Source organism: Coregonus lavaretus, assembly GCF_964263955.1.
Source record: "Coregonus lavaretus genome assembly, chromosome: 22".
Lineage (NCBI taxonomy): Eukaryota > Metazoa > Chordata > Actinopteri > Salmoniformes > Salmonidae > Coregonus > Coregonus lavaretus.
The window spans coordinates 26,647,015-26,663,844 of record NC_140009.1 but is presented as its reverse complement, the minus strand read 5'-3'; the positions used below and the strand labels follow the sequence as shown (position 1 = coordinate 26,663,844).

Here is a 16,830-nt window from a genome sequence, read left to right as displayed (position 1 = left end):
TGGCAGATGACTGCCTGAGAGCCAGGAGAGAAATCTTGTATTTTTTCATTTCAGATTTTGGTTTAAAGGCATGCAAGAAGAGAGAGAGGGAGAGAGTCAGGAGTTGAAGAGAGGGAGTCATCCTGTCAGGGGAAAACTCAGCTGCATGAAAAACATCCCCAGGGGCCATTCCACATTTGCTGCTGCGCTGTGGCTCAGCGACGAGATAGGGCAGGAATAAAAAGATTACAAATCAGCAGTTGATAATCACGCTTAATCACTGCTTGTTATGGCGATTATGTGGAAGTTCATCTGGGTCAGTGTGCCAGGACATCTTTTTCTGTGTGTGCGTGTGCTTTCATGTGGTCATGAGTGCATCTTTTCCTTGCGTGTGTGTGTTCCTGTGTGTGTGACATCATGACCTATGACATTGACTGTGCTCTCCCCCTGCTATAGCAGATGTGTCCTGTCATGTCCTGGCTGCTGTGCCTGGTCCTCTGGGTCAGTGGGAGGTCCATCCAGCTGTGCCAGGCCACCTTCTATGACACCATACAGCTACAGCAGCACCATGTGACACGGCCTGGAAGGACCTCCATTCACATGATTGGTGAGTTGGCTTCTCAACACCCTCTTCCACTTCCACCTCTGCTTTCTTCCACCTTTCAGCTGTATGAATGTAAGTCTGACCTTGTGAGTCAAATTGCATAAGGTTTATTCTCTTTATATAGCCATTGTATGGATATTTGCGGTACTTAGAGTAATGGCTGTTAATCTTTTAATGATTGGACCCTTCTTTTCAATTTTCGCCTAAAATGACATACCCAAATCTAACTGCCTGTAGCTCAGGACCTGAAGCAAGGATATACATATTCTTGATACCATTTGAAAGGAAACACTTTGAAGTTTGTGGAAATGTGAAATTAATGTAGGAGAATATAACACATTAGATCTGGTAAAAGATAATACAAACAAAAAAACATGTGTTTTCTATTTTTATTTTATCATCTTTGAAATGCAAGAGAACGGCCACAATATAATATTGCAGTTTAGGCGCAATTTCGATTTGGGCCACTAAATGGCAGCAGTGTGTGTGCAAAGTTTCAGATTGATCCAGTGATGCATTGCAATACTGGACTATTTTGTATCAAGTCTGCCCAAATGTGCAGAATTGGTCAATTGATACATTTTCAAGTACATAACTATAGAGAACATACAAAAATGATATGGTAATACATAATGTAAATTTTAATCTTAGGAATGTCATACATGATGGATCATTAGCTTATACACTAACTTTCACACATCTATAGTAGATGGCCGGGCGCGGTGGGTGTGGAGCCAGAGACAGCAGTGCTTCAAACTGTAGAACCCAGTTCCTACATCTGAATATAAAAATTGATTATATCAAACAAAACTATGCTACATTTTTATCTCTGGGACACTTAGGATGACAAATCAGACCAAGATTAATGAATGTAAGTACATTATTTACCTTCAGAGGTGAATGTATCAAACCAGTTGCCGTGCTAAGTTTTTTGTTGTTGTGCACTCTCCTCAAACAATAGCATGGTATTTTTTCACTGTAATAGCTACTGTAAATTGGACAGTGCAGTTAGATTAACAAGACTTTAAGCTTTCTGCCCATATAAGACATGTCTATGTCCTGGAAAGTTTGCTGTTACTTACAACAGTCATGCTAATCACATTAGCGCACGTTAGCTCAACCGTCCCGTATACGGGAGGTTAAAGCTGCAATCCATAGCGGTGAAACTGGCACGTCCGTTTGCAGAGATATTACAACAACAAAGACGTTACTTCAAACAACAAACAATGTTTTTTCTCTCGGACATCATTGCACATCATTGCACGCGCGATAGAACAGCAGAGTATGCACTGCGATTTTTTTAACCACGATACTGGATGCTAATTTCCTCAAAACAAAATCAATAACAAATGCGTATGGGGCGGCCAGTGGCGCTGTTTCGCCTATCATGGTTGTACGTTTTAACTGGAAGAAGAGGGGATAGGATGGTGGGCTTGGGCAATATAACTATATTCTACACTGAACAAAAATATAAACGCTATATGCAACAATTTCAAAGATTTTATTGAGTTACAGTTCTTATAAGGAAATCAGTCAATTGAAATTTGTGCACCAAATTTGAGAGAAATACGTTTTTTGTGCATACAGAACATTTCTGTGATCTTTTATTTCAGCTCATGAAACATTGGACCAACACTTTTTTTATGTTGCGTTTATATTTTTGTTCAGTAGAATGGTGTGTGTTTGTAACTTCCTTGTAAATAGTAATGGAGAAAAATTGCAATATTTAATATTTTACCGCTTTAGAAAAGGTTATGGTGCATGTGGTGTCTGTGGGGCCTTAATTTGACGAAGCCATTAATTTCTAATAAGCTAGGACTAAACACCCATTAGCTAGCTAGCATGCACATTGCACTGTGTTACGTTTGCCTTTTGTGCACAGAGGTTCTGCTGCAAAAGTACAAACCCACCTGGCAAGATTGAGTCATTTCGATCTACAGTTCGCAGGATCTGACAGAACTATTAACTTTTGGGCTGGTCTCAACCCAGTAACTTCCATGATGAGGTATGAGTTTATTTACCAACAAACTATTCTCCTCCTTCTGGTTTGGGTGATTACAATCTCTATGAAATTGAGCTGAATGGAAATTGGACTACTGGTCATATGGTTCATATGATATAAGGAGAGAAGCATTCCCAAGCTGTATAGTGAATCTTGTCAAGGCTTTCCACAGAGAACTGTGCCTGTGCTTTTAACTGGGGTGGCAGGTAGCCAAGTGGTAAAGAGCATTGGGTCAGTAACTGAAAGGTTGCTGGTTCAATTCCCCATGCTGACTTGGTGAAACATATTTTGATGTGCATTGAGCAAGGCACTTAACCCTACTTGCTCTGGACAAGAGCATCTGCTGAATGACATGCATGTAATTGAGCGTGCAGCTCCTCAGTAGCTGTTAAATTTGTAATGTCATAGTAGTGCTAAAGCGTGTTAGCTGCTGCTTGTATTCAACATGCTGTCAATGTCAGGACAATTATTCTTACTACAATATAAAATTCCATGTTCATGTCCTGATGCCTACTGAGGCAGCAATAAAGACTGGTTCAAAATAAACTGTGTAACAATATTGGCTCAAATGCTTTATACATTCTCCTACAGTATTTTTTTATACTAAAAGTACGTTTTCAGTGTTCAAAAATGTATTGGGTCAGTGTAATAAAGCACAATATGATGTAGGCTACATGCTCATTGGGTTCTGTTCTTTTCCATGTCAAATATCCACTTTAGTGAGATATATTTGGAGAAAGCAGTGAGCCTGATTAGAGTTACTGCTCTCTCATGAGTCTTTGTTGTTTAGATGTCCCTGCTCATAAGCTTTCCTGAAAAGATTGATTGTGCCGGCACTGAAAGCAGCTAATTAGTCTAGCTGCTTCAATCATAAAGCAATGATGGAGGAGTAAATAAACATGGATGTCATATTAGTATGTCTAGTCCTTGAGAGTAAAAACTACATAGTGAGCCATTTAAAACTAAACAGGGCGCCATTTAAAACTACACAAAAGCCATTTAAGAGATGGCCTTGTACACAGAAAAACAGATACAGTACACAGCTGAGATGGGACTGGGATAGGACTGTAATGCTGAGTTTCAATTGCATGTCTGTCCCCCAAAAATGTCTGAACAATAATGAAGGAGACTATGTTTGCTGAGTATGAGAGCCCTAGCTACCAAGTAATGACCTTGTGAAATCTCCTCTGAGACGTCAGTGCTTATTGCTGTTCTATGAGCTTTGTGATGGTACACACCATAATTACATTTTCCCACTGAAGAATGAATCCCTTGGGATGTTGGCATAAAGCTGTTCAGACAATACCCTCTACAAACACACATTACAGACAAGCATTTAAGAGAGATTACAAATTCAACCAAACATGTGAATCCTGGTTAGTTGATCTTGTACAAGCATACAATCCTTATTTTTCTGGATCAGGGGAAAGTGTAAAAGCCTTGTCATTCCTGAATACCATAGTTTGCCTTATCCTCTTTCCAGAATAAATGGGATGCCGGTGTTATGAGAACAGAATGGGGTGTCTGGATTGACTTTGACATCGGGCATTTGTTCTGTGTTGTGTGTAGTGTGGCTGTTGGATTGGTAGCAGTATTGGGGTTGACGGGTCATGAATTGGTGGCAGGAAGGCCATTGGCTGTAGACCGTTGGGCCAATCATTGAAGCCAGTGACATGCCTTATGTTCAAAGTGACTGGTGTTACCACAGGTAATTGAGATCACAAGGGGCTGGAGATCAGTTGTTTCCTTGCCAAAGGAAAGTGTTGGGCTGTAGGGGTAAACAGGGCCTCTCATCATAATAAATGGTAGGCATAGTGCAATGGAAGATTGGGACTCTTTACATGCTGATCACGGCTAAATGCAACTCACATGATGTCCAATATGAACATAAACAACACCTAATCCCAAACAATAGACATTAACTTTGAAAGCCTTGAACACAGGTAGGTCTAAATGTATAATTGCCTTGAGCGAATTTTGAAATGTGTTACAAAAACAGCACAAAGCATCCCAAGTCTCCCTGTACTTGAGATGATCACACTGGTGATTACTTTTGGTTTGCAAGGATACAGGTTACCAAACAACAGTTCATTGGGTAGTACTTGACAGTCCTCCTGGTAGCATTAAGGGCTCTATTCAATCCACATCGTGGAAGTTCAGCTTTACAGTGTGATTGAAATTTAAAGGTAATGTTCCCGCTTTAGCGGAGACTGAATTCACGGTAAACGCAGCACATGTCGGCTGAATGGGAAATTACCTGTACATTTCCATCGTGGAATCTGTAACACTTAATCTTTACATATTGAATAGAGCCCGAAGTCTTTCCAGTCCCAGGCCCAGGCCCAGCACACGCTAACTCTAGCTGGAGGTAGAATTCCTGAATAGAATGATTATGTATGTCCAGTGAATCAGGAGGAGTTAGTGTACTCCTCTCCACCCTGCAGCTGTACTTATAGGATGCAGCATCAGCCGGAGCTCCAATCTCAGACATGCTGTGTGCTGTTCTACCTTTGGTGCAGATGGACAGTGCTGCTTGCTGAGCTAAGGGTCACATGATTCACAAGGTGCCGTATTTATTCGGTGCAAGGAGCGTGAACAACAGAGCACAAAAGAGGAACAGATTGTCAGTAGCGGTGCGCGGATAAAATCATTGGGGAAGCAGGCTTGGAAGAAAAGCCATATTACAACCTGTATTGTGATAATTGCAATGTTTGCTCTATAACCTGTTAGTTCATATGCCTTGCAACTGTGATACACTACATGACCATAAGTATGTGGACACCTGCTCGTATATGAAGTTGGTCGACCCTTTACTGCTATAACAGACTCCACTCTTCTGGGAAGGCTTTCCACTAGATGTTGGAACATTGCTGCAGGGACTTGCTTCCATTCAGCAACAAGAGCATTAGTGAGGTTGGGCAATTAGGCCTGGGTCGCGTTCCAATTCATCCCAAAGGTCTTCGAATGGGATTAAGGTCAGGGCTCTGTGCAGGCCAGTCAAGTTCTTCCACACCGATCTTGACAAACCATTTCTGTATGGACCTCGCTTTGTGCACGGGGGCATTCTCATGCTGAAATAGGAAAGGGCCTTCCCCAAACTGTTGCCACAAAGTTGGAAGCACAGAATCGTCTAGAATTTTGTGCTTCCAACTGGAACTAAGGGGCCTAGCCTGAACCATGAAAAACAGCCCCAGACCATTATTCCTCCTCCACCAAACTTTACAGTTGGCACTATGCATTGGGGCAGGTAGCATTCTCCTAGCATCTGCTAAACCCAGATTCGTCTGTCGGACTGCGAGGTGGTGAAGCGTGATTCATCATTCCAGAGAATTCGTTTCCACTGCTCAAGAGTCCAATGGTGGCGAGCTTTACACCACTCCAGCCAACGGTTGGCATTGTGCATGGTGATCTTATGCTTGTGTGCGGCTGCTCGGCCATGGAAACCCATTTCATGAAGCTCCCGACGAACAGTTCTTGTGCTGACATTGCTTCCAGAGGTAGTTTGGAACTCGGTAGTGAGTGTTGCAACCGAGGACAGACGATTTTTACGCGCTACGCACTTCGGCACTTCGCGGCTGAGCCGTTGTTGCTCCTAGATGTTTCCACTTCACAATAACAGCACTTACAGTTGACCAGGGCAGCTCTAGCAGTGCAGAAATGTGACGAACTGACTTGTTGGAAAGGTGGCATCCTATGACGGTGCCACGTTGAGAGTCACTGAGCTCTTCATAAGGTCATTCTACTGACAATGTTTGTCTATGGAGATTGCATGGCTGTGTGCTCGATTTTATACACCTGTCAGCAACGGGTGTGGCTGAAATAGCCGATTCCACTAATTTGAAGGGATGTCCACATACTTTTGTATATATAGTGTATATAGGTCTAAGGCCAAGACAATAAGAAGACACAGTGGCAGAATAAATCCAATCACATATTTGTTTCATCACAAAACCGGAAAGCAACATCTGTCCGGTGAAGTCCACAAAGCATATTGCATGTAACAAACAGTTACATGACCTACAGCATGGTCAATCAAGTTAATGTTTCCGACATTTTCTGACTACTAAACAACTATTGATTTAGAACACAGGAGAGTTACCTCAAGTCACAAAGAAAACAGGAGCTGCCTCCACTATTCCAACACCATTTCAACTTCAACATTTCAACATCATAATATCACTCTAATACAGTGACAACTAAAACATTCAAAAAACAATTTTAAGCTAAATATAATGTGGCTGTCCCTGGTACTGATTACTGTGTGTGTGTGTGCGTAATTAGAAAAAAACATGTTGACTCACCCTACTTGTTGAGAAACGCCAATGCCATCCTCCTCTCTTTCATGTTGACGAAACGGTCTATGACTGTCATACAGTACAAGCTTTTAGTTTTTGTTGTCCTAGCCTACCTGGCTAAAATGCTTGCTCGCTAGCTTAACTTCCTTTCATGGGAAACGATTAGCCAGCTAGTTAACATTAGTCTACTACATCTAGCTACTGTACATTTTGAACTTCCATCCTCTCAGGCCAGAGGCACAATGTATGAATTTATGGTTGGATCAGAATCGCTGTTATAATCATTGGCCAGTAGGGAGAATAAAAAAAAAACACAAGTACAAATCCCTATCTCAATCTATGGCTTATTTAGGAAAGGGCCAATTTTAACTAGCTAGCCACCGGAGGACAACAACACAACGAGATGCAACAATTCATGTTTTTCTGTCAATGACGTTTGGCTTGATGTGATGTGATTGGTGTGAAGCCAAATCCAAACTGGCTTCCCTTGACACTTTTTTTGGTGCGCCTGGACCATTCACAGTTGAGCTCGATCAGTTTAGCTCAACACTGATTGGCTATTATTGTATCGTTTTTTTTATCAAGGGAGGCCAAATGCTCGCTTGCTTCCCTTGCATTCAATGCTACACATGCAGAGACAGAGGGGCGCTGATTCACTCGCTCGGATGCTTTCTCCGGTGAGAAACATTCAGCCTCTTGCGAATTGAGGGAAAATGATGAAACACGGAGAGACAAAAGATACAATTATTTTATGTTTTCTCTTTTTTTATTGATCAATTTGACTTTCAAACTGAACCATATGCTCAAAACAAACAAACATAATGCCACCTACAATTAATCTGTAGTGATATGGTTATATATAAATGATATGGTTATACTGTATATAAGTGCATGAAAAGGGTGTGCTCACAGGTAAAAAGTGTAATATTTTTAATGCAAAAAACTATCTGTCATACAGTCCATTTTCCCATGTGGTGTGTGTGCACTTAACAGTGATCTATATCTAGTAGAGGGAAACATAATCCATTTTAAATTAATCTGGAGTGATTGTATTGCAATTATGTGCATTCTTCAAAGAGGAGGAAAGATTGGTGTTTTAGATGGGAAGAATCCTGTTGAGTGGTTGGCCTAAAGCTCAATTCTATGTGGAGATGTCAAGAGAGACAACAGAGAGGAGTTGGAAGGAGACAGAAGCCTGAGGTGGTCTCACTCTCATCAACTCCCTCTCACCTACACTTTGGCTGGCAGGGTTTGTACTCAGACAGTGTTGAACTGTACTTGGCTCAATGGTTCTTTCCTAAAAGCCCTGAAGATACAACATCAAAATCATGTTTGTGTACTAGACTCCCAGTATCATTTAAATTCTCAGTGCAAATACAATTTTTAACTTCACTTTTTTCCAATAAAGAAATCAGAACTGAAACCACACACGTCGACGTTTCATATTTCGGTTAGAGGCAGTGGTTATAGGTAGGCTACACCATTTTAATGTTGCTTGCAAGCTACATGTTATTCATTGTGTATCGCTCTGTAAAACAGAGTGAGTGAGAAAGAGAAGGAGCACAGACATTTCCCCCATGCTCTCTAACAAAGGAGAGCCAGTGCTACTAGTACAGTACTAGTCATTTGCCAAAGACAGGAGTGGCAAGGAGTGAAATGTAATAGCTGAACAGAGACGGCAACCAGGCTACAGTGTTACGTCCTCGCCAGAAACAAACATGGAAAATTGATTTTCAGCTGTTACAAACAAAGGTTGCATCCTTCTCTGCCGAGTTCTAGAGAGTGACAGTTTAATAGCCTTATATAATGCATCCTCCTGGCACATTATTTTACTTACATTTCCCTCATCCTCCCCTCAGACCTCCTCTGAGAAGGGTTAAAATACTATTTGAAATCTTTCATATACTTTGAGTGTTTGCATTAGTCTGCCTGGAGTGCCAGGTGGGAGGGGTTTGCACTTTGAGACTTTTGTATTGGTTCCATTGCAACAGGCAAGCTTAATCAAGCACAGATACAATATTTGAAATTATTTCAAATAGTATTTGAACCCAGGTCTGCCTCTGAGCCAGGCAGCCATGCTCTCACCAGTCTCATCCCAGCCTGACTGCAGTGTTTATGGGAAGTGGCATGCAGCCTGAGCTCCAGGCCCTGCTACATCTGGAGCCTGCCAAGGCCACTTTGGCACAATATTCTCCATACATGCCACAGTGTGACCCCAGAGGACCAACACTCCATACAGCTTCATTATGCTATGTAGGGAACCCTTCTAGACTAATGCCCAGTCTATAAACTATTCTCATAGCATTTGCATTTCTGACAAGACTTTGGGGTCTCCTTCAGGGGAGGATAAAGATTAACTACTGATGTGCCAATTTTGGATTTGGGCTACATATTCTCAGTTATTTTATGTCTTTGGTTCAACTAGGTGAAAAGTAATCATACATGGATACAACACATTTTGGACATGCAATACCCTTATTATGTCCAGTATAGGAGCGATATTGGATTTTACAATTCGATTCCCTCACAATTTTCTCTCTTGGAAACCATGAATAATTCAATACACAAGACACACGTGGGCTTAGTGCTTGTAGATAGTTGTTTATACAACATGTTAATTGAAAATGTACATGCAGCAGCATTGTGCAAAGGGCTATGGTTTGAGGTCAATGTTTCTGTGCAAAATGAATTACGGAGGCCTACAGCTTAGTTAATTACCCAGCACTCTGTATGAGGATCCCTGTGCATTAATAACCATGCTACATCATTCCCACCAGGCTCAGTGGCCGCTGGCGCAGGGGGTTCTCCAAGAATGCACGCACGCACACACACACACACACACACACACACACACACAAACACAAAGTGTAGGGGAATTGTTTTGTTTTGCATGTTGGAGTCACATGAAAACAGCAATCCATCAACACAGTGTCAAACAGCCTCCACATTCAATGAGATCATCCTCTATTCACGTTTCACCATTTCTTTCTCCACAACAACAGTATGTGTCATGAGCCTCTCACTCCACCGGGTTACCACCTTAATTTTCTTCCACTCTGCTCACCACTCTCTCTACTCAGCCTAACTAGCTCCACCTGTCCCTGCTCTGCTCTGCTCTAATTACTCTGCCAGCTGCGCTGCATTACCCACTACCTCTCCCAGTATTTAAGGCCCTGTCTTTCAGCTCTCCGGTGTCAGATCGTCTGCAAAGCTCACACCCGGAACCTGTTTGCTCGCGCTTCTGGCTCACCCTGGTTTTGTGACCCCGGACCTGCCTGATTTTTGGATACTCTTCTGCCCCAGGAGATCCAGACCTGCTTCTGCCATAACGACTCCTGACTACTCTTCAATCCCGGTAACTCTGACCAGCCTTCTGCCTTGCTACTACGTATTTTGGATTTCCCTTGAACTGTACTGCTGCCTTGTTTCATTCCGCCCTGTTGTGTCTGTGTCTCCCCCCCCCCAGGACTTCTGGACCACCCACCACCGGCTTCATAGGACGCATCGCTGCCACTGGGGGGGGCACAGACCCAGCACATTGGACGGGATCCCTGTTACCCCTGGAGCCTTCATTCACTCCCCACTTCCCTTTTCCCTTAAGTTTTAATAAACTTTCTGGTGTGACGCAATTGTGGTCCTCTGGTCGTCTGTCTGAACCGTGACAGTACGATCTGACCATTATGGACTCAGCGCACACTTTCCCCGACATGGAAACCGATGAGCATGAGCAGCAGTTCCAGCAGCAGCAACAACAACTCGCCATGATCATTCAACTCCTCACCAACCTTACCCCAGCCAGTCTGCCCACCAGCCCTGCCCCCGAGTTACCTGCCCCGGTCATTGCAGCCGCTGCTCCGGAACCCAAGATTGGAAACCCCGAGCGGTTCAACGGCGATTCAACCCAGGTCCGGCCATTCCTGACTAGCTGCCGACTTCAGTTCTCCTTGCAGCCAAGGACCTTCGCCACGGAGGGGGCTAAAGTTGGGTATGCCATCACTCACCTGACGGGCCGAGCTCGACTCTGGGGAACAGCAGAGTTCGAACGTCAAACCCCCGCATGTGCAACCTTCGACCTGTTTGCTGAGGAGATGCTGAAGGTGTTTGACCTGGATTCACCAACCGCAGAGGCGTCTCGTGAACTGTTCAGTATTCGACAAGGCAGACGTACAGTCGCAGACCATTCCATCGACTTCCGAACCCTGGCTAGACGAAGTTCTTGGAACACACCATCGTTGGTGGACGCGTTCTTCCATAGTTTGGCTGACTATATCAAGGACGAGTTGGTCTCCCATGAACTGCCTTCCACTCTTGATGAAGCCATCGCACTGACTGTCAGGATCGACAGAAGGATACAGACCCGTCGTCGTGAGAGGGGGCGCCAAGGTCCACCTACTACCGGCATTCGGAGAGATCCGACTGGGCTCCTGTCATCTACTGCCACTCACCCAGGTCAGCTTGATCAGTCTGAGCCTATGGAGATTGGGCGAGCCTCTCTCACTCCTGCAGAGCGCCAGCGCCGCTTCACCTCTAACCTCTGCCTCTATTGTGGAGGTGATGGACATCGTGTGGTAACCTGCCCTTTAAAGGGCCGAAGCTCACCGGGCATAGGGGGAGTCCGGTTGAGTTCAATGACCATCCAGTCCTCCGACCGCAAACCCCTGCTGCAAGTTCACCTCCGCCTCTCTGACTCAACTCACACCCTGGCTGCTCTGGTGGATTCTGGCGCCGAAGCCAACATAATGGACATCAAGCTGGCACGCCAACTGGGACTGGAGAACCTCCGTTTGACACCTCCTATTCCTGCCCGGGCACTGGACGGACACTTACTCGGATCGGTCACTCATGTCACGGCCCCGGTCTCGATGGGTCTGTCCGGAAACCATCAAGAAACTATCCAGTTTCACCTGCTCCCCTCTCCAGGCCAACCCCTCATCCTGGGTTACCCATGGCTCCGCCGGCACAACCCTCAGCTCGACTGGGTGACCGGGGTGATCAGGGAGTGGGGAGAGGACTGCCACCGAACCTGCCTGCTTGCTGCCGCACTACCCCCTCGGCCAGTACCTACTAACTCCGCTCCTGACCTCTCCAATGTCCCAGAATGCTACCATGGTCTCAGAGAGGTGTTTAACAAAGCAAGAGCCACATCTCTGCCCCCTCACCGACCGTACGACTGTGCCATCGACCTCCTCCCTGGAACAGCCCCTCCAAAGGGTCGTCTTTATTCGTTGTCTGCTCCTGAAAGAAAGTCCATGGAGGACTACATCAATGGCTCTCTGTCCGCAGGATTAATCCGTTCATCTTCATCTCCTGCTGGTGCTGGCTTCTTCTTTGTGGGGAAGAAGGACGGATCTCTTCGCCCCTGCATCGACTACAGGGGACTCAACGACATCACAGTGAAAAACCGTTACCCTCTGCCTCTGCTCACCTCTGCTTTTGAGTTGCTCCAGGGAGCCACTGTTTTTACCAAGTTGGATCTCAGAAACGCTTACCACCTAGTGCGGATCCGGGAGGGAGATGAATGGAAAACCGCATTCAATACACCAACAGGCCACTACGAGTATCTGGTTATGCCTTTTGGCCTCACCAATGCTCCTGCTGTGTTCCAGGCTCTAGTGAATGATGTACTGCGGGACATGTTAAACAAGTTTGTCTTCGTTTACCTGGATGACATCTTAATCTACTCCAGAAACCTGTCTGAACACACCCGCCATGTCCAGCAAGTCCTTCATCGTCTTCTGGAGAATTCCCTCTACGCCAAGGCAGAGAAATGTGAGTTTCACGTCAAGACAGTGGCCTTCCTGGGGTACATAGTGGCAGAGGGAAGTATCCAAATGGATCCTGCCAAAGTATCAGCAGTCACTTCATGGCCAGTTCCGGAGAACAGAAAGAAGCTGCAACAGTTTCTGGGGTTTGCTAACTTCTATAGAAAGTTTATCCGGAACTACAGTACCGTTGCTGCCCCTCTCACTGCTCTAACCAGCACCAAGCAACCCTTCACCTGGACCCCAGCAGCCGACAAAGCCTTCAGTACCCTCAAGGTGAGGTTCACCTCCGCTCCCATCCTCCAGATGCCTGATGTGGACCGGCAATTCATTGTGGAGGTGGACGCCTCGGATGTGGGAGTTGGTGCTGTGATTTCTCAGTGGGCTGCGGAGGATAGGAAGCTCCATCCCTGTGCCTTTTTCTCACGTCGGTTGTCCCCCTCTGAGTGCAATTACGACATAGGGAACCGTGAGCTGCTGGCTGTGAAGCTTGCCTTGGAGGAGTGGCGTCACTGGCTGGAGGGGTCCACCATTCCATTTCTCGTTTGGACCGATCATAAGAAATTGGAGTACATCCGCACGGCCAAACGGTTGAACTCCAGGCAGTCCCGCTGGGCCCTGTTCTTCACCAGGTTTAATTTCACTCTGTCATACCGGCCTGGATCACGCAACACCAAGCCAGACGCCCTCTCCCGTCAATTCCAGAAGGATGACACCCCCTCCAAGGACCCTGTGTCGATTCTGCCAAGTCCCTGCATCGTTGCAGCTCTGACCTGGGCTGTTGAGGAACAGGTGCTGGAGGCTCTCCGTAACCAGCCAGGTCCCAGCACTTGCCCAGCTGACCGCCTTTTTGTCCCCGAAGACCTGAGGTCCCAGGTCGTTCAGTGGGGACATGACTCCCGCCTAGCTTGTCACCCTGGCTCCACCCGCACTTACAACCTGCTCGCCCAGAGGTTCTGGTGGCCCTCTCTGAGAAAGGATGTACGGGAATTCGTCCAAGCCTGCCCCATCTGCAACCAACACAAGTCGTCCTGCCAGCCCCCAGCCGGATTGCTGCAGCCCCTGCCTGTGCCCAGACGTCCCTGGTCTCACATCGCCCTTGACTTTGTCACGGGGCTGCCCCCTTCAAGTGGCATGACCGTCATTCTCACCATAGTTGACCGTTTCAGCAAGATGGCACACTTCATTCCCCTCCCCAAGCTCCCAACCGCCAAGGAGACCGCCCAGGTGGTCCTGGAACACGTCTTCCGGATCCACGGACTGCCAAAGGATGTAGTTTCTGACCGTGGTCCACAATTCTCCTCCGCTTTTTGGAAGGAGTTCTGTCACCTGCTGGGAGCCACAGTCAGTCTGACTTCCGGATTCCATCCCCAATCCAATGGGCAGTCAGAGCGGGCTAATCAGGAGCTCGAGAAGGCACTGCGATGCATGACTTCACGCAACCCCCACTCCTGGTCGCAGCAATTGACATGGGTGGAGTACGCACACAATTCTCTGACCTGCTCTGCCATCGGTATGTCCCCTTTCCAATGTGTTTATGGATACCAGCCTCCTCTATTTGCCAGCCAGGAAGAGGAGGTTACTTGCCCATCTGCACTTGCTTTTGCCCGTCGATGTCGCCGCACCTGGTCACAAGCCCGAGCCACACTCCTCAGATCCGTTGCCAGCTACACTACCGGGGCCAACCGTCGGAGAATTCCTGCTCCCACCTACCATGTTGGTCAAAGGGTGTGGTTGTCATCGAAGAACCTGCCACTCAGGGTGGAGTCGCAGAAGCTGGCACCTCGGTTCATTGGCCCATTCCCTATCATAAGAGTGATTAGCCCAACTGCTGTCCGGCTCCAACTGCCTAATTCCCTGAGGGTGCACCCCACTTTCCATGTGTCTAAGATTAAGCCCATCCATGAGAGTCCGCTGGTCCCTGCTGCGCCTTGTCCTCCTCCACGGCTCGTCGATGGTGGTCTGGTTTACACCGTCCGCCGCCTGCTTCGGTCCAGACGGAGGGGTAGGGGTCTCCAGTACCTCATTGACTGGGAGGGCTATGGACCTGAGGAAAGGACCTGGGTGCCAGCTAGTCGGATTGTGGATAGGACTCTCATCACCGCTTTCCACCAACGGCATCCTGATCAACCTGCAATCCGTAGGGGCCGCCCCAGAGGGGTCCCTAACCGTCCTGCCCGCTCGGCTTCCTGTCCTGTGCCTGATCCTGTCTCGGGACCTGTCCCATCTCCCGACCACGGCCCTCCGGCTTCCTCCGAGGATGAGGACGTTCACTCGGACCGTTCGGAGGAGTTCTAGCCCTCCTCCGGCTCCCCTCCTCCCGCCCGGCGTGGTGTTGCTCTTGGGACTTCTGGGGCCGTCCCTTGGGGGGGGGGTTCTGTCATGAGCCTCTCACTCCACCGGGTTACCACCTTAATTTTCTTCCACTCTGCTCACCACTCTCTCTACTCAGCCTAACTAGCTCCACCTGTCCCTGCTCTGCTCTGCTCTAATTACTCTGCCAGCTGCGCTGCATTACCCACTACCTCTCCCAGTATTTAAGGCCCTGTCTTTCAGCTCTCCGGTGTCAGATCGTCTGCAAAGCTCACACCCGGAACCTGTTTGCTCGCGCTTCTGGCTCACCCTGGTTTTGTGACCCCGGACCTGCCTGATTTTTGGATACTCTTCTGCCCCAGGAGATCCAGACCTGCTTCTGCCATAACGACTCCTGACTACTCTTCAATCCCGGTAACTCTGACCAGCCTTCTGCCTTGCTACTACGTATTTTGGATTTCCCTTGAACTGTACTGCTGCCTTGTTTCATTCCGCCCTGTTGTGTCTGTGTCTCCCCCCCCCAGGACTTCTGGACCACCCACCACCGGCTTCATAGGACGCATCGCTGCCACTGGGGGGGGGCACAGACCCAGCACATTGGACGGGATCCCTGTTACCCCTGGAGCCTTCATTCACTCCCCACTTCCCTTTTCCCTTAAGTTTTAATAAACTTTCTGGTGTGACGCAATTGTGGTCCTCTGGTCGTCTGTCTGAACCGTGACAGTATGAGGATGAAGGAAGCTAGAAGAATACTATTTATCCTCACCCTAGATAAGATCTGATTCTGAAATAGAATAAAGTGATAATCCTTTTAATGAACAGATCATGCCTATGTCAGCGGTTCCCATCTCTTTCCGATCCGGGGACCACCAAATCACTGTCAAATGCTCTTGAGGACCACCATTCGCGATGTCACTGAATTCTTTTAACATAAAATATCTTGGCGGTCACATTTAGTTCATTTTAATAATAATAATAATAATTTATTAAACTTCTATAGCGCTTCTCATTACAATCTCAAAGCGCTTTAAGCGAGATAAATAACAATAAAAAAAGACATGCAACAAATAGTTGAATAGATGGATGATCATGGCATGCAGGGTAGTTAATTAATGACTGCATCACCTCTTCTTTTTATAAGAAACATGAATGTGTTGAAAATTCCAAATTGTTTGCATAGTCAACTTACACACAGCTCTGACACACACACTTCCCCACCAGACATACCACCAGGGGTCTTTTCACAGTCCCCAAATCCAGAACAAATTCAAGAAAACTTACAGTATTATACTGTATAGAGCCATGATTGCATGGAACTCTCTTCCATCTCAGATTGCTCAAGTGAACAGCAAACCTGGTTTAAAAAACAGATAAGGCAACACCTCACAATACAATGCCTCTCCCCTATTTGACCTATATATTATGTGTGTATGTACTGACATGTAGACTATGTGTGACATTTTAAATGTGTGTAGTTCTGTCCTTGAGCTGTTTTTGTCTATTAATGTTCTGTATTATAAAAATAAAAAAACATTTTAGCAGACGCTCTTATCCAGAGCGACTTACAGTTAGTGAGTGCATACATTTTCATACTGGCCCCCCGTGGGACACGAACCCACAACCCTGGCGTTGCAAACGCCATGCTCTACCAACTGAGCTACACGGGACTATTATGTCATGTTTCATGTTTTGTTTGGACCCCCAGGAAGAGTAGATTGTGCTGCTGCTTTCACAACAGCTAATGGGGATCCTAATAAAATACCAAAATACCATTCATGGCTTGAGCAGTCAGCACCAGGCAGAAGGCCAGAGTAGAGCAGCGAAGGTAACAAATTAAAGGCCTATTATTATTATAAACAATTTGCATTGTGAAAA

The 16,830-nt window shown here is 46.3% G+C and overlaps 1 protein-coding gene across 1 annotated transcript in view; it reads left to right on the top strand.

Moving 5' to 3' along the window:
* Positions 1–438: 438 nt before the first annotated feature.
* The window catches only part of LOC311150161 (chemokine-like protein TAFA-1), a gene marked incomplete at both ends in the record, with an annotated part of 29,581 nt that continues 13,189 nt past the window's right edge, over positions 439–16,830 (top strand). Inside the window, one exon of the mRNA XM_084187477.1 lies at positions 439–586. Within this exon, the coding sequence (XP_084043603.1) occupies positions 439–586 (148 nt within the window). The remainder of the gene's footprint in view (positions 587–16,830) is intronic.